Consider the following 22,715-nt stretch of genomic DNA (forward strand, 5'->3'; position numbering starts at 1 on the left):
AGCTGTTTAGTGACTGAAATAACATACCATTAGGTCTATTTTTAAATCCCCAGAATATTTTGTATGCAATGTAGGACAGAAAAGCTGATAGGGACAGTTCTGCATGCACTATAAAACTCTTAAATCTTAACTCCAGTGAACCTGATAATTTACTACAATTTCCCTACAGAGTACTATTGACCTGCTAGCACACATAACCCAACACTCTTCTTTAAAGAAAGTCATAGAATGGTTTATTATTTCTAAAACAGTTCTAAGTAAAACACAACTGCCATGTAAAGTAGCAGTTCTGAAAGTATTTTACAATACTTGAACTCCTTGATTTTAATCTTTTTTGTTTAAATTTTCTCAAATACATTAATTTAAATAATTTTCATAACTTTTAAAATCTATTTTACTTGAAATTTTATATTTCTTTTGAAGAGGTGCAAGTTTTTCACCCTTAAGAAATATTCGTGTTTGGGGGTTTTTTAATTTTTTCTTTTTAGTCCACTGAAATTGGTCAAAATTTCCCAGAACAATGCAAGCTATAAAACATTTCTCATGAGTTCTATTTACATTTCCCATGCATCTAGAAATTATTTATGACTAAACACCAACTTGATTGATGTTTAGCTCTGAAAAACTTCAGTGATTATGATTCCAGAACTTTCGTAGTTTAATCCAATAAAACTGTATTTTAATAATAATACTGAAGAAGAATAATAACACTAAATGCAAATTTACAGTTGCAACATTAAGCTTTCAATGTTTTCTCTAATCATGATCAAGAAATTATTTTTCTATTTATGACATTCATCTTTGAATATGTATTGTGTTTCAGTCATTCAAAAATAGCTCCTTTTCTGTTAATTTTTCCTCACATATATTATAACTAAAATCTCATTATTACTGCTTTTCTTTAATGTTCCTTATTCTTTCTAAATATCTCACACCTAAACAAAGCCTTAATTTAAGAATTAACCCATAGTAAGAGATAATATTAAAAATAAAACAAATAAAAACAAACAACACTTTATGCTTCTCATGCTATTAAAATATGTAGAGAAATCATTAGGTAATGTAAAAATTTTAATATTTTCATTAAATTTAATTTCCAAACCTCCTAAACGTAAATTTTAGTACTATTAGCACCTCTACTCGCCATTGTTGTCCTTCATTCTCAGGGTCTTTAAATAATAGAAACCTTTTTGTAAAATAAAACATAGTATAAAAACCTTAGTCTTTGTACAGTAAAGTGTTTTTTTAGAGATGGAATTGCATATCTGAGAAAGTATAAGCATTTTTGTGCTAAGTGGGGCTTTCTCTAAAATGGAAAAATCAAGGGAGCTAGATCTCCACTTCACTCTGTGCTCTGCTTTACACATGACATTATCACCAGAAAGATGTAAACATAGCTAAGAGAAATATGTGATGAGTGAATAGAACAAATACAGCCTCATCTTTTCCTCCATTACTGCATTCTCTCTGCTTTGTTATCTCTGCTATCATGCTAACAGGATTATAAGGCAGTGGAAAACATATTTCCATCAGTCAAATAAACAGAAAAACTATGAATGTGATCACACGGCGATCTATATATAACATATTGTAAGAGGGTTACTTCCTTGACCATAATCTGCATTTGAATATTACTCAAAATGCTGTATTTTCATGGGGGAAAAAAAATTGATGTGTAGGGAATTAACTACAGTGCTGATATTGTTAAATTTAAAAATTTAAAGAGTATACTGGCTAAATGAATGTGCTGACTATACTGGTATTTTTTCCTGTTGCATGTGTGCAGCTGTACTGTAGATGTTATTATTGAGGTAAGGAGATACCTCTGTTTTTCCTTAAATCTAAAGATATTTCCTTTTCAGAGACAAATACTGGCAGTTGCTTAAGTCTGCAAATTGTCACATTATCTCTGCTGGAAGCACAGAAAACAAAAACATCTTTTCAGAAGGATGTCGAAATAAAATGAGATGAGTAATTACATCTTAATTTTAAATGACACTTTTTCAGAGTTCATCCTTCTGGCACAGGTTCATACATAGCCCCTACTATCTGAAAAATAAATAATCTACAGTTTGTTGAAGAAAAACACTCCATTATTTATTTCAAGATCCCATGTGATAAATATTGTTTCTTTAAAGAACCTGATGGGCATCACATCATCAGCTCTAACTTGCAAAACAACTTAGAACACATCTTCTAATGCAGAATATCACTTCCAATCAGGTATCCACATTAATGTATATAATCACTTCAGACTAAAGTGCTCCAATACCAAAATCAAGGAAATAATAAACACAAACCCCACTTATTTATTTTACTTTATGAAATCTTCCAAAGATGTAGATACACAACGGTGTAGAAAATCCAATATTATTACATCAAGCAATTTTATATATCTGAAGCTCCTATCACTAAACGCAATGAGTAAAATATGCTAGTCTGAGAGGTAATAAGAGATTAATATTTACAAGCAATTTTTGCAATTAGAATGGCAAGATACCAACTCACACAATGATAAACACTTGTACTCATTCACACATTAGAACTGAGAGCAGTTTGTGCATCTATAACCTTAAACAAATTCCCACGGATCATGAGAACACATGCAGAAATAACTGGTACATTGATCTGGCAAATCTGAACACCTTAGTAGCCAAGGAGAGCATATTGGTGCTGTAAAACGGTGGGTTCAGAGTTGCCATCTGATAAAGGATGCATCCTGTAGCCCAGACATCAGCCTTCTTTCCATACGGCTCACTCTTTACAACTTCAGGACTAAGTAGAAAGCAATGCAAGTCACAAGCATTGAATGAATTCACCTAGAAGTAGGCTTATTTTCTAAAAAGCCCACCCAATATTTAGTTAGTCACTACAACATAATTTCAGAGCACACACAATTACATTCAAAAGGCTGCATTTATTTCCTTTATCAGCCAAATTCTTTAAAAGGAAGCACAATTAATAGCTTTTCGACCTTTACTGAAGTTCTTCTCATAACACTAGTGGGATTTATGTTGTTCACTTGTCCTTTCCACTCATTTTGGACTTAAAGGATACAAGTGAACTACAGCATTTAGAACTTGTTTACAGTGATGGCATTTCAATAAAATGGACTAGAGAATAGATAAGTATATCACATCGTCTTGTAATTCAGATATCAGAAAGATTTAAATTCAACTCCCATATGGATGCAGGTTTGCTATTAATGTAAGTCAGTAAACTTTACTCATTGTATCATTTTCATCCTCTTAAAACTACTGTAATGCATTTGTGTGAGGATGCAGCTTGGACACTCAGCAGCCAGCCAGATGACAATACAAAAAAATATTGTAAAGATCCATTTAAAGCAAATGGAAGAAGGCAGCAACTTCAGACTCCACTTCCTTCTTCTAATTTCTTCAGTACTTTTCATGAACCTGGATGATAATAATTTATATAAGTAGGTATATTCTGATGTTGGAGGTGAAGTCTTAGCAGTAAGTAAGAGCCATATTGCAGTATGTGGTTTGAGGTTTTTTTGCACTTATTTTTTTCTCTCTGTAATCATTCAGAGATACAAAAACTACTTGACTTCTTTCATCCAAAAATCAACTTGAAAACCTACTTGTTTACGTTACGCCTTCAGCTTAGAATTTGGAACCACTATATCAACTTCATAATTATACTACTGATATCTTTGGTAAAATGCCTTATTTTGGAGCTGAGAGGTACTGTGTAAATTCAATTAATGATGCTAGAAGATGTCCTCCTGCTATGTATAAAATGCAGAAAACAGATTTTTAAAACAAATGGGATGAAGTCCCAAGACAAATTATGATAAGATAAATTAAATTAATTTAACAGAATAGAAAGGCAGAACAGAGGTCACAGGGCAGGAAGGTGAGAGAAACTGACAGGTCACACACTTCTGATAAAATTGATCAAGTGAGATATAGATTCCTGAGGGAAACCTAATTAGCAATTTTCCTCGAATCTTCTGCTGCTGTTACGTAACAATAGAGTGGAATATGGGATATTGAATATGGTGTTAGAACATAATAGCATTTCTGCAATCACACTGTCTGTGACAGTCTGTGACACTAACTCATGACTTTGTGGAAATTTCATTTTTATGTATTAGAAGTGTCTATTAGAGCAAACATCAGTATAGCAACTTAGATAGATGGTGAGCTCAGTAAGGCAAAGTCCCTGTCTTTGTAAAGTTCTAAGCATGCTCCTATCCAGAAAAACAAATCTGACTTGAATTCCAGTCTTTCATTCTAGTGATAATTTTCGTGCATAGAGATCAAGTTAAAAATGACTATTTTTAAAGGACTAAATTATATTAAAATACCAAATTGAGATTATTCAAGCCAAATCTATGTAACTATGCAAAATGCCACACAGTGCATAGCACTCACAGGAAGAGTAAGCTGAATACAATCAAGAGAGAAACAGAAGCACCCATTAGCTGGCCTGCAGAATCTTGTATTTGTGAACAGCAGAGAAGAACCTTGCTTGATGTCCAGGGCAAACAGACTTGAAAAAACAATACTATGATTTGGAAATCACAGAAAGAATATAGTGCTGGCAAAGTTGTAGTTTTAGCATGGTTTCACACAAATGCACAATAGCTGGAAGTTAATGAAGTAATTTGTTCTGTTTATTCATGCTGAAAGATTTCACGTTCTAAATGCACATCTAATGCCTTTTTCTTTTTCCATTTTTTTTAATCAAAAGGAGGACTTGCAGTAGAGTACTATTTGATCTTTTCTTCCAGAACAAATGTCTTAGTCAGAAGTCTCTGATATTGAGAGCATTAGGATGACCAACACCATAAAAAATACTGTCTCATGCTTAAGAAATACTTTAAATTAGCAAAGTAATATTTTTTTAAGGTGACCATGAAAGTTTTAGAGCAAATATAAAATCCCATACTTATATGATGCTACACTTTTATGGCTAATTCATACTGTAACTTAGATTTTTTTTTAATAGGATTTTCAAATATTATTTATTTACTTTTAAGAGATGTAGTGAAATCCCTCACCATGCTCTACAGGCTTGCCTCACCATCTGTTAGTTAGAAATGTGGGTGGGGTACAGTACTTTTGAACTAGCAAAACAGTTCTGCAGCCAGTTGCATCCTTTGGATCCACACTGTTGAGGGATGCCAAGCAGAGAAAGTACCCACTTCTGTTCCTGTACACTGACACCCACAAACAGGAGGGTGGTGGGAGTACATATGGTTTGCCTAATTCAGTTGACAACTGTGTATAAACTGTCATTGTCTGGTCAAGACCAGAAAGAATGAGTAGAACCAGTCTTACTCACAAACACTGAAAATTTAAGGGCATAGTAGTGGTATGACTTTTTCTCGGTTTATTTGTAAAGGCAGGTTTCTTCTTTAATTCTTAGATTAAGAGATCTCAACTGGCTGAAAAAGGACAGTGGTACTAATTAAATTTTTAGCAAACAGATGTCTGCATCAGTTTCAAATGCATTCAGTGTCAAAACAGAACACAGAAAGGGGGGAACTCTAGCTGATAAAGAATGAAATTTCCATTGCTTCAAGGGCTGCTTTTACTGCCACAAAGCAGCAGTACTGATGCCATGCTCTCTGATATCCACAGTTATTAAAAGTGGAGGCAGATACTTATATAATTAGTAATTTAATTCTTGCAGCTAACATATTCAAGATAATCACTACAGTTTTCATCTAAGTTTACAAATAACTGGTCATTTCCAAATTACATATTCAAGCTAAAAAGCTTACTCCAGGAACATTATGTTAACTATAAGAGGGTCCTTTCCTAAAAAAATGTCCACAGCAAAAATTCTTCTAAATGAAAGACACAAAATTATATCTACAGAATAAGTGTCCTAATTCTCAGCACCTAACACACAATTTTATAATTGTTTCTCAGAAAGTTCACTCTTGTTCAATATACAAGCATTGTTTTTATTCTTAATAACAGTCTTCTATGCCAACAGCCTTAAAATGAGCCATTGCTTAATCCAAAGAGTTACTTGTTTTTTCTTCTGAACTACTTCTGCAAAATTTTAAGCAGCTATTTTAAATACAGAAGATAGTTTTCCATACTATCCTACATTTTTAATTAGGATTTTAAAAAAATAATAATAACCAAATCTTTTCAGTATTTGTGCTACTTGTAAGATATCAAACACATTTAACTAAATCATCTCTACATGGCCTTGGAGATATTTTTGCAATCAAGCTTTCATTTATAATTTTGCTTACTGATGTTATTTTGTCATGGTTTTTCTTTAAGAATACTTTTCAATTAAAACTGAGTCTGCTACATTTGCACCAACACATAGCTATATGATAGAGGACTATCCTCACTCAATTAGCTCACGTTCACATTAGTTATTAATAGACAGAAGTTTCAAAATGAAGAAAGAAGTCCTGAATTTGGAGAGGGAAGAAAAGAGGAGATGGGGGAATGAAGCATTAATTTCCTAGAGCTTCTAAAACTTCTAAAAAATGTTATCAATACTATCAGGCTGACTTTATATGGGGCAAAACCAGTGAAGATTTCCCAATCTGCACAGAACTTCAATAAGCCACTTGTGAGTTATCTTAGTACAGTGTTTACCGGTGCTTCCAACAGGTGTAAGAACATGCTGGTATATGGCATTCTATAAAGTATGAGGACTATTTTCAAATAAGACATGGTTTCAACTAGACAGTTATGAAACCAGTGTGAAAAAAACTACATTTACTCTATAATCAGTTCTCTGAGTCACAGAAAGAAGGGGAAAAAACTACAAGGAAAAAAAAATAGCTGCTCACCATCAGCATCATCCCAAAAGAGGAAAAAAATAGAAACCCAGTTGCTCCTTGTCACAGTTTTTCTCTGGCTAGTTTGCTGTAAGCTACAGATACACGTTCAATATTACAGCTTCAATAATTACCACTAAAACCAATGGAAGAAGAAACAGGAGCCACAAAACTGACAGTTTGAATAAAGAGCTCCTGAGAACACTGCTGTAAGCTATTTGCATTTCTCACCTACATGAAGAATTCAACACAAGCCTTTTGGGAATATTCTATCTATCCCTTGAGTGATGAAGTAGGAACAGGATTTTCAATTGCTAGTTAAAAATTTTACTTTCACAGTTTTCTATTTTGAATGTAAGGCCAAGTAAGTCTATAATAATTTAGTATGTTGTCTTCTAGCTTGCTACCATTTTTTCTCATTACAAATTATGTTAAATATTTATATATATATATATATAAAATTTTCTTCACAAAAGACATCTTTTCAAGCATTCTAAACTTCTACTGAAATTTAGAGAAAAATTCATCATCTCCATTATTTTTTAAAATGTACAGGAAGAAATTTACTACCTTCAGATGGCAATTTTACAGTGTGATAAATCCTCTTGCCATCAGGTGAGGAACATAATTTTGAAAAGGGTGAAGTCGGCTAAGAGAGGCCACTTTCATGTGTAAGCTCTCCCATCAGTGTAATCTCAATATTTTTATTTTCTAGTCCAAGCATTGCCTGTCTCTGCCTGCCTTATGTTTTTACTAATGTCTTTCAAAAAAACCTAAACACTAGTTTGATGTGGAAGAATACTCTTCACTGCAACTAGTAATAAATTTGTGTAAAGTGTCTCAATCTAAAACATCAATAATCACTGAAAAATGTTCAAAACCAAGATCCTAGCAATAAACCACTGTAAATCTCAGCTACACTGCTGTTGATCAACAATTTAGGGAACTCACTAACTCACTGCTTTCTTTCAGCACAAATTCAGTACCTTTCTGTCTGAAGCAGAACCACATGTTTTATAATTTACTTTTTGGGTTTTTCATCTCACACTTTTGAAAATAAAGATATGAACATCCAGGTAACCTTCAACAACTGATTTCTATTTCTTTGCATCTACAAACCTTCAAGTTTTGATGTGTGCTAACTTTATATACTATTGCTTAGAGATGTCAAATATATTAACTTCGAAAAATAATTTATGACCTTGCAGTATAATAAGACATTGTTCCAGAACACAGAAAAACTGCCATCAACTCACTTCTAGTTCACCCAGATCACGTATTAATATAAATCAAATGACATTTTTTAAAAAGTTCATTCCATTGTTCTTTACTCCTATTGCTTTGTTAAACAAAAACCTTCTTCATACCTAAGTCATTAAATATCCAAGGCAGAAGCATGTTCAGAGCACCAGATCCTCTTACAAATTCTTAAGTGCAAAGAGTTACTCATACCTGCATTTTTCCCCATCCAAAACTTAAAGTGCACATGAAACGGTGAAGACCAGGACAGCCCCACACGTGGTAAGTTGTTTAGGCTGTATATTTGAAAAATATTGAAAGTCAAATGGTGTCTTGCTCCTGCTGTTCCCATTCACTCTTTTCCACCGCTGTCTGCTCTCCTGTCCCAGCACAAGTACCTCTACAGCTGTATTACACATCAGACCAAAGACTCAAACTATTTTTTAGCCAGCTCAGTTCTCTAATCTAGTTTATCATTACATTTATGCAAATGCTTGTGTTTGCACAGGAGTATGGCTGTTGCAGTTTGTTTGGTTTTTCACAACTGGATTTTTTCCCTTTAATCATTTAATTGACACAGTTTATATCACAGAAAATGTATAAAAAACTTCTGCATATCTCTTACTAGTTCATCTTTCTGAGCATAAAGGTTATATAAAAACCTGCTGAAAAGAGCAGAAGAATCTTATTGTGAGGACTTCTGTTTTCATATTCAGAAGTAGAAGACCAGCAAGTTACATTCGACTACTACATGTTCTCCATTGCTGAACTCCTCACTTTTTTATCATGTGCAGACCATTATACTTCCACTGCTTTTACACCTATGAACCTTTAGTGCTAGAGAAAACAAGTGCTAATTTCAGCACTTTCTGAATTTCATAGAGCAATGCACTTCATTGCACAAGTGTCTTCTTAAAAAGTATCTTTAAAGCTGAAGGATATATTTCATGGATGTTCATTGAGACATCAAAGTTTCCCAAGAAATCCATATCTAAATGTTCTCATGATTGAATACACGGAAAACAACATCTTCCAAAAACTCCTAGATATGGCCGTACTTGCTGGGACACCACCGGGCAATTCCAAAGTCTCTGGCGTAAGTATCAATGGCTGCAGCAGAACAAAAGTAGTTGCCAAGAATTCTTGTAATGTAAAATGTCATATGTACTTGAAAGCATGGAAGACATCAATATGACAACTTCCTTTGAATGTAGTTATACCAGAAACAGTGTTGCTAACTGGATAAAACAATCCATGCTTAATTTGACATTGTTGAACAATGAATTAAACAAACAAACAAACAAAAAAAGCATGGCACTATCTGTTTAATGCTATCTAAACTGAATTAAATTCTCTACAAGTATGAACATTCATTGATTTCTCATAAATGTGTGTGTGTGTCTGCATGTTTATGTATGCCTCAATATATATGTGCATACCTATATATCACAGAAAAACAGAATCACAGAATATGCTGAGTTGGAAGGGACCTACAAGGGTCATCAAGTCCAAATCCTGGCCCTGCACAGGACCATTCCCAATAGTCACACCACGTGCCCAAGAGTATCATCCAAATGCTTCTTTAACTCTGTCAGGTTTGGTGCTGCGATCATTTTCCTGGGGAGCCTGTTCCAGTGCCCAACCACCCTCTGGGGGAAGAACCTTTTCCTAATATCCAACCTAAACCTCTCTTGACACAACTTCAGGCCATTCTTTTGGGTTCTGTCACTGGTAACCACAGAAAAGACATCAGTGTCTACCCCTCCTCTTTCACCCATGAGGAAGTTGTAGACTGCAATGAGGTCTCCAGGCTGAACAGATCAAGTGATCTCAGTTGATCTTCATACAGCTTCCCCTCAAGGCCCTTCACCATCTTCACTGTCCTCCTTTGGACGTTCTCTAATAGCTTAGTATCTTTCTTATATTGTGGTGTCCAAAACTGCACACAATATTCAAGGTGAGGTTGCACCAGCGCAGAGCAGAGCAGGACAATCCCCTCCCTCGACTGGCTGGTGATGCTTTGCCTGATGCCCCCCAGGACACGGTTGGCCCTCCTGGCTGCCAGGGCACTGCTGACTCATATTCAACTTGCTGTTGACCAGAACCCCCAGGTCCCTTTCCTTGGCACTGCTTTCCAGCATCTCATTCCCCAGTCTGCACAAACACCCAGGGTTGCCCCATCCCATGTGCAGAATCTGGCACTTTCCCTTGTTGAACTTCATCTGGTTGTTGATTGCCCAATCCTCTAATTTGTCGAGGTCTCTCTGCAGGGCCTTCCTGCCTTTGAGGGAGTCAACAGCTCCTCCCAGTTTTGTGTCATTTGCAAACTTGTTTAGTATCCTTTCCAGTCCTGCATCCAAGTCACTTATGAAGATGTTGAAGAGCACAGGGCCCAAGATGGAGCCCTGAGAAACCCCACTAGTGACAGTTCAACAGTCCGATGTTACCCCATTCACTATTACCCTCTGTGCTCGACCCGTGAGCCAATTGCTCACCCACCACATGATGTGTTTTTCCAGCTGTGCTGGACATTTTGCCCAGAAGGATCATGTGAGAGACAGTATCGAAAGCTTTACTGAAATCCAAAAAGACTACATCAACTGACTTCCCTTGATCAGCTAGGTGGGTTACCTTGCCATAAAAGGAAATTGTGTTTGATAAGCAGGACTTTCCTCTCCTGAAGCCATGCCGGCTGTGACCAACGACTGTGTCATGTGTGTATATGTATATCCGTACTCCTACTCAAAGATATATTTTGGGTGTCTAGAATTTTCCAGTCAGAATGTTTCATTGCAAAACAAAGCAATTTGGTAGCACTCAGTGTACAGAACTATTGAGTTACATTGTCTACAAAAACTGGGAGAACTCTCAGCATAATGCAAGATTCCAGGTATCAACATTTAAGTATCCTTTATGTTGACCACAAGTACTGGAGCTTCATGGGCTTCTTTGTGAATTTACCCCCCAGCTGAATGGTTCTATAAACTATTTAAAAAGTTACACATCTATTTGCAATGTTTTTTCCCATCATCAAGATAGAGCGTCTAGGCATATTGGGAAAATATCTCATAAAGATACAAATCTCATAAAGATACAATATATCATAAAGATACGATTCTGTTGGAATCTGGCCTTCTTGTTTATGTGCTGTATCTGTCAATCTACAGAAAAGACTTGCTGGGAGTCAGTGTTTAAAATTGCTACGTGTTTATCGGCCTTCACTTTTTTAATAATTTTTTTTTCAAGGACAATTTAAAAAGCCTTGTAGGCTCTATTAGAAAATGTGATCTGTAGATCAAGCTGCTTCTTTCTTCAGTTGTCTTACTATTACTGAAGAATGTAATGAAGTATCACCTTTCGCACTGTAATAAAAATACAGTTATCTAACTAAACTCTGTGCCCAGCTGTTTCAACTTTTTTATGCTTCTGAATTTTCAAGATTATCATATGCATCTGTGAGTAAGCTATAAGGACAAATCAAAGTATCATTAATACATAATTTAGTGTTCCAGTATTACATACAGATCCTCTGGGAGGCTTCAAACAGAAAAACACAATAAAGTTCTAATTTACACCATTATTCCTTCAGACATATTGTGGACCAAAGTCTGAAACAACAAGAGGAAGTATAAGCCAGATTTCGAAACTTACAAAATAAAATTTCCCTTCAGTGTGATTTGTTATTTATATTATTAAAACCAAGCATCACTGTACAGTCCATACATCTGTTGTTCTTATTTATACAAAAATATCTAGCAAATTGTCAAGTTGTCAGTTTAAAAAGAAACGCTGTAGACAAATTGTATCTGTAAGTTGTGGCAAAGTGTTATCCATATACATAAAAAACCTGAAACACTCATATTCTAAAAAGGTACTGCTAACATACATCTGACAGGTACTTCTAAGACTTAATATCCAAATTTCATGTAAAATGCTTTAGGAACTGCCTTAAGTCTGTAACTGTATAAACTGCTCAAGAAAATATTTTTTTCCTTTTATCTGTGGAACAGAAATCTGAACATTTAAAAAATGGCAAAGGATTTTTCTAAATGAGATATATGCCTTTTGGAATGAACTTCAGTCAGTGCCTTTGTCCAGCTAACCAAGCTTATAAAGAAATTGCATAAGTCTTTATATTTTAAAGGGAGATATGGAAAAGTAAACATCTGCAAAAAGATCTACAAACAGTAGCAAATCCAATTCTACAACAACTCGAAAATAAACCTCAATCTTTAATAATTGATTTCATATAAGGTGTCAATTTCACCTAACTTTAAACTCCTCTAAGTTAGATTTATGCTCAGATCCCTGTGTAGCAAATGAAGAGAGATAGGCACATCAGGTGGTTGATTCATCTCATCCTAAAATAACTGTTTAAGATAGATGGGATGAAATTCATTATTGAAGTGCCTATTTTTTCCATTACTTTCAGTAATCATCTAGCTGCTTGACTGGAATAAGACGCCCAGCTTTTAAATTGCTACATATAAGCAAGATGAATCCCAGCCACGCAGAGACTTGTTTCTAACAGTAACTTGTGTTTCACAGTAAGGTATGAATTAGATGACTTTGCAAGTCTTTGGATTTGCTGGGACCTAATATACAAGCTAATCAACTAATAACAATTTTTCTGCCTAGCAATCACATTCAGTATAGATAAAATGGAAAAAAAAAGGAAAAAAGAACCCACCAAAGAAAACCAGAAAGAAAGCAGACAGTGGAGAGATGAAGATCCTACCTGAATAAAACAGTAACTTCATTCTCTTCTTTTACATAGAATTTAAAATTCCCAAATCTAAATAAAGGCCATTGACCCAAATGCCCCCCAAAACCATTATGGAAGTTAATAGATGACATATGCACACAGACTCATAACATAATAATCTAGATATTATTTTTTTATATTAAAATGTATTATTTGATAGATCACTTACAAACATCAGCTGAAAAAGTAAGGCTACATGGAAAACTGAGCAAAGACTAAAGATAAGGTAGGATGAGGTTTGAGACAGAGGTTTGAAATCTGGCTACCATGAAAAAGCAAGTAACTGAACAAAGGTCACACTAGAAGCTAAAGCCCAAAACACAAATAAACAGAGCAAACAGCTTTAACTAACCACCAAAGACAGCAAACAGTCTATTAAGGAAGCATCAAAGACAGCAAAATGATATATAATGGCACTAGAATTTGAAACAACACACCATATACTGAGCAACAAAGCAAAGCAGAACAAGAAATAGTAAGATTTAGAAACAGTAAGGTTTTGCCAAGGTACCAATAGAGCTGACATCTAAGATAGAAGAGAATGGGAAAAGCAGAAATAAACCCACTGAAAGTATTTTAAGTCCTATAGTTCAGAAGTCACAGGAGCATAGTTGATCTAAATGTAGCTCAATTAACAGTACTTAAAAGAAAAAGGATAGAAAAATTCTAGCAAGCAAATACCAGTAACATTGAACTACAAGACATTTACAAGCTCATAAATTAGTTTGATGAAATGACTAATCTTATTCAAATAAAAAGTGTTCATCCATTATCATTATTTCTTCCATAGAGATAATAAAATAATAATTATTATACATTAAAATAATTGCTGTACAATTTATAAAAGTTCTGTAGAAATAACTATTTCCAAGAAGTACACTGCTGGTTTACAATGTGTTACAGCGCTAGAATAGCAGGGTTTTTTTCAACATAGCAGTTTAAATTCATCGTGGAGTCTATAAAATTATTACATACTACACCCTAGCCCCCAACATTAAAGTAACTCTTTAGAAGCCAGATCAGCACCATTCACTTGTTAGAAAACAAGTACAGAAAATTGTTTTCACACTCTCTTTGAAGTAAAGAACCTATGCTATGACTTTAAGCTTCTTATAAGCCTTTTTGTTATCCTTAACAGAAGTGGCAAGATTGAGTTCAAATCGTGTCTTCATCTCTCTAATTTTCTTTCTACAAGACCTAATTACATTCCTAAACTGTTCCTGAGTAGTCATCCCTTTTTTCCATAATCAGTAGGCTCTCTTTTTTACCCTAATTTCCTTCAAAATCTCCCTGTTCAGCCAGGTTGGCCATGTTCCCCACCAGCTTGCCTTTTGGCACACTGGGACAGCCTGCTCCTGTGCATTCAAGATTTCTTCCTCGAAGCATGTCCATCCCTCCTGGACGCCTTTGTTTTCAAGGGTTGTTTCCCAGGGTACACTCTGAACTAGTCTTCTGAATAGGCTGAAATCTGCCCTCTGGAAGTCCAGTGTAGAGGTTTTATTGATGGCCTTTCTTGCATCCCTGAGTATTGAAAACTCTATTATTTCATGGTCACTGTGCCCCAGATGGCCTCTGACCACTGTATCTCCCACCAGCCCCTCTCTGTTTGTGAACAGCAGGCCTAGTGGGGCCCCATCTCTGGTAGGCTCATTTACCAGCTGGAGCAGGAAATTATCCTCTATATGCTCTAGGAATCTCCTAGACTGCCTCTTCTCTGCCGTGTGGAGCTCCCAGTAGACATCCGGCAGGTTAAAGTCACTCACAAGAACAAGGGCTGGCAATTTTGAGACACCTGCCAGCTGCTTGTAGAATAATTCATCGTCTTCATCATCCTCGTTGAGTGGTCTGTAACAGACTCCCAACAGGATGTCAGCCTTGTTGGCCTTTCCCCTGATTTTGATCCACAGGCACTCAACCTTATTGTTACTGACTTCAAGTTCTACAGAGTCAAGAGACTCTCTAACATATAAAGCCACCCCTCCACCTCTCCTACCTTGCCTGTCCCTTCTGAAGAGCTTGTAGCCACCCATGGCAGCACTCCAATCGTACGAGTCATGCCACCATGTTTTTGTGATGGCTACTACATCATACAAATCATATCACAATACTGATTTATGCAGTGTTCTCACAAGATGTGGCTATAAACAGAAGCAGTGACCAGTACTAGAAAAGAAATCTGGTTAACATAACACAGCATGCAGACTGACTGTGTAGTCCGTAAACAAAAAGTAATAACAAGGAATATTTTATGCTCCACATCAGAGAAGATGTAAACAAAATAGTACCTCTAACTACCACTAAAATGAGAGTTTCCTCAAAACACCACAGCAAGAAAACTCCTCAACTTTAGCACGAAAAGCCAAATATTACTTAACATGGTTCTGTGCAACAGTTTTCTAACAGTTGAGAACAATTTTGTTTCAGAAAGATCAAGTTAGTTTGTCAACTAAAGTGGAATCTTCTTGCCCACTTCTTAATGACTTCTGAGGGGTCTTCTCACAGTTTCTCAACAGTTTTTCAAGATCAGTAAAGTTCTCAAGGAATTATGATGGGGTTCTCTATTCCATCCCAATCTCATAATTTATTTCATCTCCAAGAGTTTACCTAAATTTTTTCTATACATATCCAATTATATATATGTATATCTTGATCTGCTTCCATATGTCCCTTTCATAAGTTACAATCCTTTTTGTGAAACAAAGAAATGGAAGGTATAAGCGAAAGGAAACATCATTCTCTATAACCATGGACAATTGCTGTGTCTCTTCTGGGAAGGCCTTCAAGACAGCACGGTAATAAAGACTCTGCCACCATTAACTTGGAGCAGATTGTTTCTGGTGACTTATGAGCTGGGAAAAGACTTCAGGATTCATTACAAATTCCCTAGAGCAGTTTTTTCAATGATTTTTAATGTATTAAGTGTAAACACACCAATTTAATACATTTGGGGTTCTAAACATACACATTGCTGGATTCTTTAATTCAGGAATATAACCAATTAAAAAGAATTTAATTAGTATGATAGTAGAATACAACCTAGTATGAAGTAAAATTAAAAACCATCACAATTACAAAGCATAATTATATGAGGTCCTCTCTCTAAACATAAAACACTGTCTGCTGTTACTTTATGATGACACAGGGTTTAAAACATTGCATTAGCAAATTGATTCAGTCAAGCCCAAATACAATTATGTTTGGTACATACAGTGATATGCTTTTATCTGAAACACTCTGCATAATGCTGCATAGCCAAATTTAAATAATAAGCATCAGACACTACTTTTATTATTTATTGGGTTTTTTCTGTACTGTATTGTCTGCTCCAAAATGGTGGGTTGTAACTCAAAATACCCAGAACTATTATCCTGTCAATTCAGAAGAAAACAATTTCTACCATTCTAAAATGAAAATGCTGTCACATATCTCTTTCCTGTTTTTTTTTTTTTTTGGAAAAACTAATATTGGTAGATATGCAGTCCCAATGTTTTGATTTTTATAACCTTTCACATCTACTTAAATCATACAAAAAAAAAACCCACAAAAAAAATCTAGTCCAAGCACTGATTAAGTCTATAGGCTCTGACTTCTGTTCAAGACTTGTGTTAAAATACTCAATCAGTTCACCTCTTTCCTTATGAACAGGTTTCTATTTCATAAAGCCCACTGTCATACACAGTACTAACCAAGCACCTTGAAGGTTGCATTCAGTGCATTCAGCTGTTTGCAAAGCCTTTTTGACATTCTTAAATTATTATGACATTGGAAAGATTTTAATATTTTAGCCTGTCATTTTAAATATTACTCAAGCATATATTTTAAATACAAAGACATCTGTACTTTACCCTTGTTCTTTTTTCTGACTGCAGACAGACAAGGATCACTGCTTCTATGATTTTGCTTGTGTAGTAGAACTGACAACTAATGTCCCAAAAGACCACTCGAGAGACTGCAACATGTAAGTGACATTTTATCCTCAATCCTGCATCCAAATAACTGGACAAAGAGGTAAAAAGAGAATTGCCAAAGTCCTACCTCTGATGTGAACTTCCATGTACAAAGACAGGGTATGAGAATAATAATAAATATAGTATAAGCAAAAATTATATATAAAAAGACAGTATTTAAATCTACAGAACACTACTTTCAAACAAAAATTTCCTACAAAATATTAAAAGACCAAAAGACATCAGTGAACAGAAACACAGAGATCTAACAGGGGATAGAAGGAATTGAATCTAGATAGGATAAGAAAATTACAACTCAGTGACCCTGAGGGTCATGGGGTATGGTTTTGACACCTCTGACACATCTACTTTTAAACTGTTGTTTAGAAGAGCACAGTAATTTCTCATCAACAGCTTCTCTGCCCAGTTATAACTGAACAAAACCAATTATTTTAGAGAAGCTGAAAAAGATGGCACATAACTAGTTACATCAAACTCTTATTACTCTTTAACTACCCAAACTATCACTCACAGACTGAGTGTCACTCAGAGACTGTGCTATGCTTCAGGAGTATTTGGAGAAACAATTGAGGCAGCCTTGCCTTTGCTCACTATCAAGAATTCCAAGGATTAGTCTTCAAGGTATGGGACTTGAATATTTAACATATTACAAGGTCTCACTCTCGAAGCCATTTTAGGATTTAGTGATTTCTGGGGAATAAGTGTCAATCATTATCATACTGGCACTAGGAATTCAAAAGCCACAATTTCAAAAGTGGCATCATGAATTACGTTCAATTGCCAAGCACCTAAGTTCTTGACTTCCTCTTAACTCAGAGCAATCAGTAGCTCTCCTGATAGCTTGGAACCTTTACTTATTACAGCACAGGCGAAGCGTTCTCACAGGTGTAAGGCCATCACGTGGTGATGGTAATTGATACCATTTACATATATCTTTTTATACTTCACATCCACATTTCTTTATTATACGGATATTCCATACGTATATATAGGTGAATAAGTTACTACACAATCACAGTTAGTTCATTTTTGCAACAACTTAACCCCCAGTAACCACCCTGTGCAAGAATAGACAACAAAATAGGCACGCAACCAGTTATGCAGAGTAGCTGTGAGTGGGTACCTTGCACCTTGTTCCTTATTACATTGTAACTTGCCTATCTGCTCCAAAAGAGTAATCTTGAAGACAGAAGCCATTGGACTGAATGTTGTATGCAGGAGTACTTACCATGAGTATAGAATGGTTCCTACTACTGATGCAAGTTTGCAGTTTTCTCGCTTCTGCTTTGCAAGCCCAAAGTCAGCTATGAAAAAAAAAAAAATTCACATCTGAATAGCCACCCTCTCTGTGTGACAATCAGTGCTCATTCACAACATCTGAAAAGTTAGGAAAGGGTTGAAAGGAGGTTTGGGATTTTTTTTTAATCTTTTACATTTCACAGAACAGGACCATATTATCTTTCTGTCTCCACATTCATCAGCAACTTATGTTTGAATCAGGCCTCACCACTTTAAAAATATTTAAACACACCTCTAATGGTTTTAATCCAAACTATATGACCAGTTTCAGGTTTCTATTAATATATTTCAGTAAACTGTATGACAGTGGTGAGTATCTAATAAACAGTGATCTAATGACCAAATTAATGCCAATTATTTCACTTTCCTTGAAATTATGACACCTGGGAAGGGCAAACTTTCTCAGAAATGTAATTTCAAATGAGTACAGGAGGATCTAATAACTTGATAGTTCATTTTCAAAGACCACATTTGGTATTGAAATAATACTGAATCTTAGCCTTACCTTGTGACAAAAGCTGTAGATTTAGATGATCATGCAGTTATGTTAATATAAGTGCCTTTTCTGTAATTATTAGGTAGTCTTTCACAAAATGTCACACAAAGTCTTTAGAGATGATATTTTTAATCAAAGTTCCATGCAAGCAGTTCAAGTTTTATTTTTTCAATTCAGTACTTTACTGCTGTCTCAACAATGCAGCTAAGATACATCATACTTCATTAAGTCCAAGCACAAAGAGCAAAAGAAAGCTATTGTACTTGTTAAACCCTGTTAATAAATTTTGTATGCTAATACTACTTCAGAAGTGGGAAGATTTGTGTGTAAATAACATAGTTTAAAACATTTTAAGACTCCTGTTCTACTTAGAGCCCATACCATGCCTATTCCAATTGCTTTGAGTGACATAATTCACAAAAAATTTATTTCAAAATGTTACCACTCATCAAAAGCTGCAGATCAGAAGAAATACAGGTAAGAAAAATTACTTTCTGTTGGTTCTTGCTCAGTTCAAGCCTTCAGGGTCTGAAAAAAGAGTAGATCTCTAATTTGGAAAGGGCCTTCGATAAGAAACCCAAATCTAGATACCCAAGACACAGACCATTTTTCTTTGAACAAAATGTCCAAAGAAGGACTAGCTCTGCAGTGTTTGGGAAATATAAGAAGAAAGAATACTAAATTAACAGGATCCCTGAGAAGCCTCCTTTTGCCTCTGAGTTAAGGCAGTGCTAAGGCAGTTCACTCCAGGGAATATTAATCCCAAAAGGACCAGAGGTTTTTGCTATGTTGATACTTCCTTGAATTAATTAGGGTTAATCATTCTTAATTCTCTCCTTTGGAATCCTTCAAATAATATTCTATGAAGAAAGAGTATTAAGACATTACATTAATAAATTTAGTTCCTGTGCTTGAAAGACTTAGTAAAGGAAAGATGACAGCTGGATATTTCAGTTAGTCTATTTTAAATCAACATTAGCGATTATCTGGGGAAAAAAAAGAAAGAAAGCAAAAAAATCAGCCAGATGGAGTAAATACAGTCTCTTCTTTTTAGGCTCAGGTCCTCAGAAATGGAAAGAAACAAACCTTTAATTGGCAACTACTTTTTCCAAATTCTGCTAAATTGTCTTGACACCAGCAAGAAGCTCCTACATACAACTGGTGCTGTCAGAGCTAAGGAATGTAAAGCACAGGACAATTAGCTTTACGTTAAGCATAAATATTTTTTCTTAGCTTTTCAAAGACTGTAATACAGAATTGAATGAAAAAGAACTGGCAAATGTTGAACAGCATTGAACTAGTGAAATTGCTTCTTTTAATTTATGTAAGCATCTATCTGCAGCTTATAATTTGGTCTACAAGTTTTAATACTCCATGATTATTTGGTATTTGATGCCAAAAGTTGCTACAATAACTAACAAACAAATGAATACCTTCTGAGAACTGTGACAGGCCTGCCTTGCATATCATTAAATGAAGATATGACCATACAGGAAAATGACCCCTGTTAACTGGTGTGCATTGTTTCAGCTATGAACTGCAGCTTGATTAATGAGGACTCACTGCAATAATTCATATTTATCAATGTCCTGAAAGAGGAATTGTGAGAGAAAGATAACTCAATACTTGCTCAACTTCTTATGAACTTTACCAACATGTCACCCTTTAGCACAGAGAGGCACTTGCATAAATCCTTGATCTGATCTAATGAATCTTATGATCTTATTGGTCACTTCTGAAATTCACAATTCTGCTTATTAAAGAAAGCATTCTTCCTGAACTATGTCAATTTGTCCACAGTTACTTCAACTAATGGTACACCAAGCATTAAAACAAAGCTCTTAAGTATGGGAAGCTGGACCTAACCTTCCAGAGGCTAGACTTAATTTAAACTTACCTGTGAGGATGTAGATGCATTTGATCACAAATCTCAGAAATTTCAGAAAAAAATAAAAACCTTACAGATTCCAAATATTTTTCTACAGTTTCTGTTCTCACACAAAAAAAAAAGCAATCTACCAATTAACAGAAGTGTTGTGAGTACTTGCTGGAACTGTATGAATGCTGACATATGATAAATATCAGTAGAATAAAGGAGACCAGAGAAAAATGGAAAAGAAGAGGCCTTAGAGAATCATACTCAGAAGGTAAGTGAAAGCTTTGTAAACCACTAAATTAGACGAACCAAAACAAAGTCTGGAAAGAACAAAGACAAAGAGATAGTATAAAACAGGAGGAAAGGAGAGGGTAAGCAAGTCATCCAGACACTGCCAACATCAGGATGCAGAAATGCATGCTGCATCAGTCCATCCAAAGGGGAAATTATAAGCTGATCTAAGTGATTCAGAGCAAGGTGAGCTGGTAGCCCTCTGACATAAAAAAGAACTATTCCTGCATCTCTCTTGCACAATCTCTGGAAACCAGATCACATGACACTTGTTTAGCTCACCCTTTTTCTAGGCTAGCTCCATGCTGCTTTAATCTAGTCCCAAATCCAATACTGCAGTCCTAAAATCATTGACTTGTCTGACATTTGTTGCTCTCTGTAGTTTTGCAATGCAGGAATAAAACCAGCATTAGTGAGGCAAATTCCTTCTCCCCCCTAAATAACAAACTCCCTCTATTTGACTTTTAGCTTGTCCTACTTTCCAGAAAATTAAAAATTACTCCTTTTGCACTAAAAATAAAACAAACAATGGTTGTTCTATAGTACATCTGAAATTAAAAAAAAAACTAGTAGATGACACATTTTCCTGAGGAAGCAGTCTTGGAGCTCTAATGGTACCAATGGAATGATCTATCTGCCCAAAAAAAGAATTGTCTGTTGCTGTAAAATAATGATTGCTTTTATCTGCACATTTCATTTTGGAAAAATTATACATTTTCCAGTTTTAAATACTATTTTAATATTTTTCAAGTTCATGTGAATTACATGCATAACACCACTACAACTGTTTGTACCATCCTAACACGAGAGTTTGTAAATTGAGAGTAATGGTAGATAAAACAACCTAGCCAACAAGTTTTCTAAAACAAGATTTCCATGGCAATAGTTTTTGGTGCTTTGTCTACTGTGCAACCTCAACTGATGCAATTTCTTTACAGCTAATTTCTCTAATGGTTCGAAGCTTGGCATCCTTAAAAATAAAATATTATTTTTAGTCTATTCAAAGACAATAAAAAACTAACAAACTTTCACCATTAGATGGATTTTTATACACTATAGCTAGATATGCAATTTCACTGGCAATTCATTATCAATAGACAGGTCTCTCCACAGTATTATCAAATTTACTACATTTTGAACTCTGATTGTAAACATTAAGCCTTGAGAGTTTTTCGACTGTGTATCAGGAATCTAGTAAACTAAACGTTAATTTGTTTTTTAATTCATTAAAAAATAGTCAAACAGCCATGCAAGACAGTCTTCAAATAGGAAGAAAAATTAACACAATATGATAGTCATAATCCTTTAGAATCTGAAACACCCCTCTTCACTTGTTTTCATTTGTTTATATTGTGTTTAGAGTAGCAGAGTAAGTGATAATGAAGTAAGACAGCTTCAAAAAAGATTAACACTCTGTGGAAGAGCACATGAAGGGAAGACAGAACTATGGAACAATAAGTAGGCTGACTTGACTAGTATCTTAACCTCCTACAGAATGATCTCTTCAGCTTTCATAATAGGCGAATTACAAAAACTTTCTAACTCTTAGCAGTCTCTTTAAATGAGCGCTTTAGATACATGCAGTGCTTTTTTCTCTTTTTATTGACAAATAAATATCTGTTTTTTCATTTGCTATTTCATTTCCCAACAATTTCAACTAGTAGATTTATCTTCTACAGTAAAGACAAGAGGAAAATTATCCAGATATTACATCTTAACAACACTTATTTCATATTTGCACATTTGTTGCCTTAATTTATATTTGAACCCTATTTGAAAACGCCATTAATTCCTCCTAAAATCAAATATGCACAGAAAAACCAAAAGCACAGCAAAAAAGGAGGATGAATGGATATCAAATTCATCACATATGTCAACTTCAGACCTGCTCATGTCAGATTTTCATTGCATATCCACTGAACAGTTTCTTTCTCTAAGCTGAAGGGCTCAGGATGAGGCAAAATCCCTTTGCTTCTCTTCAGCAAGAAAGTTTGTCA

The 22,715-nt window shown here is 35.1% G+C and overlaps 1 protein-coding gene across 1 annotated transcript in view; it reads right to left on the reverse strand.

Moving 5' to 3' along the window:
* NEK10 (NIMA related kinase 10) overlaps nucleotides 1-22,715 on the reverse strand; it is an 85,554-nt gene that overhangs the window by 37,223 nt on the left and 25,616 nt on the right. Inside the window, 4 exon segments of the mRNA XM_027639478.1 lie at nucleotides 1,980-2,013; nucleotides 2,016-2,049; nucleotides 2,646-2,775; nucleotides 17,985-18,060. Coding sequence (XP_027495279.1) covers nucleotides 1,980-2,013; nucleotides 2,016-2,049; nucleotides 2,646-2,775; nucleotides 17,985-18,060 — 274 coding nt within the window.

Source organism: Corapipo altera, unplaced genomic scaffold, assembly GCF_003945725.1.
Source record: "Corapipo altera isolate COAL_440 unplaced genomic scaffold, ASM394572v1 44, whole genome shotgun sequence".
In the NCBI taxonomy this organism is placed as follows: domain Eukaryota; kingdom Metazoa; phylum Chordata; class Aves; order Passeriformes; family Pipridae; genus Corapipo; species Corapipo altera.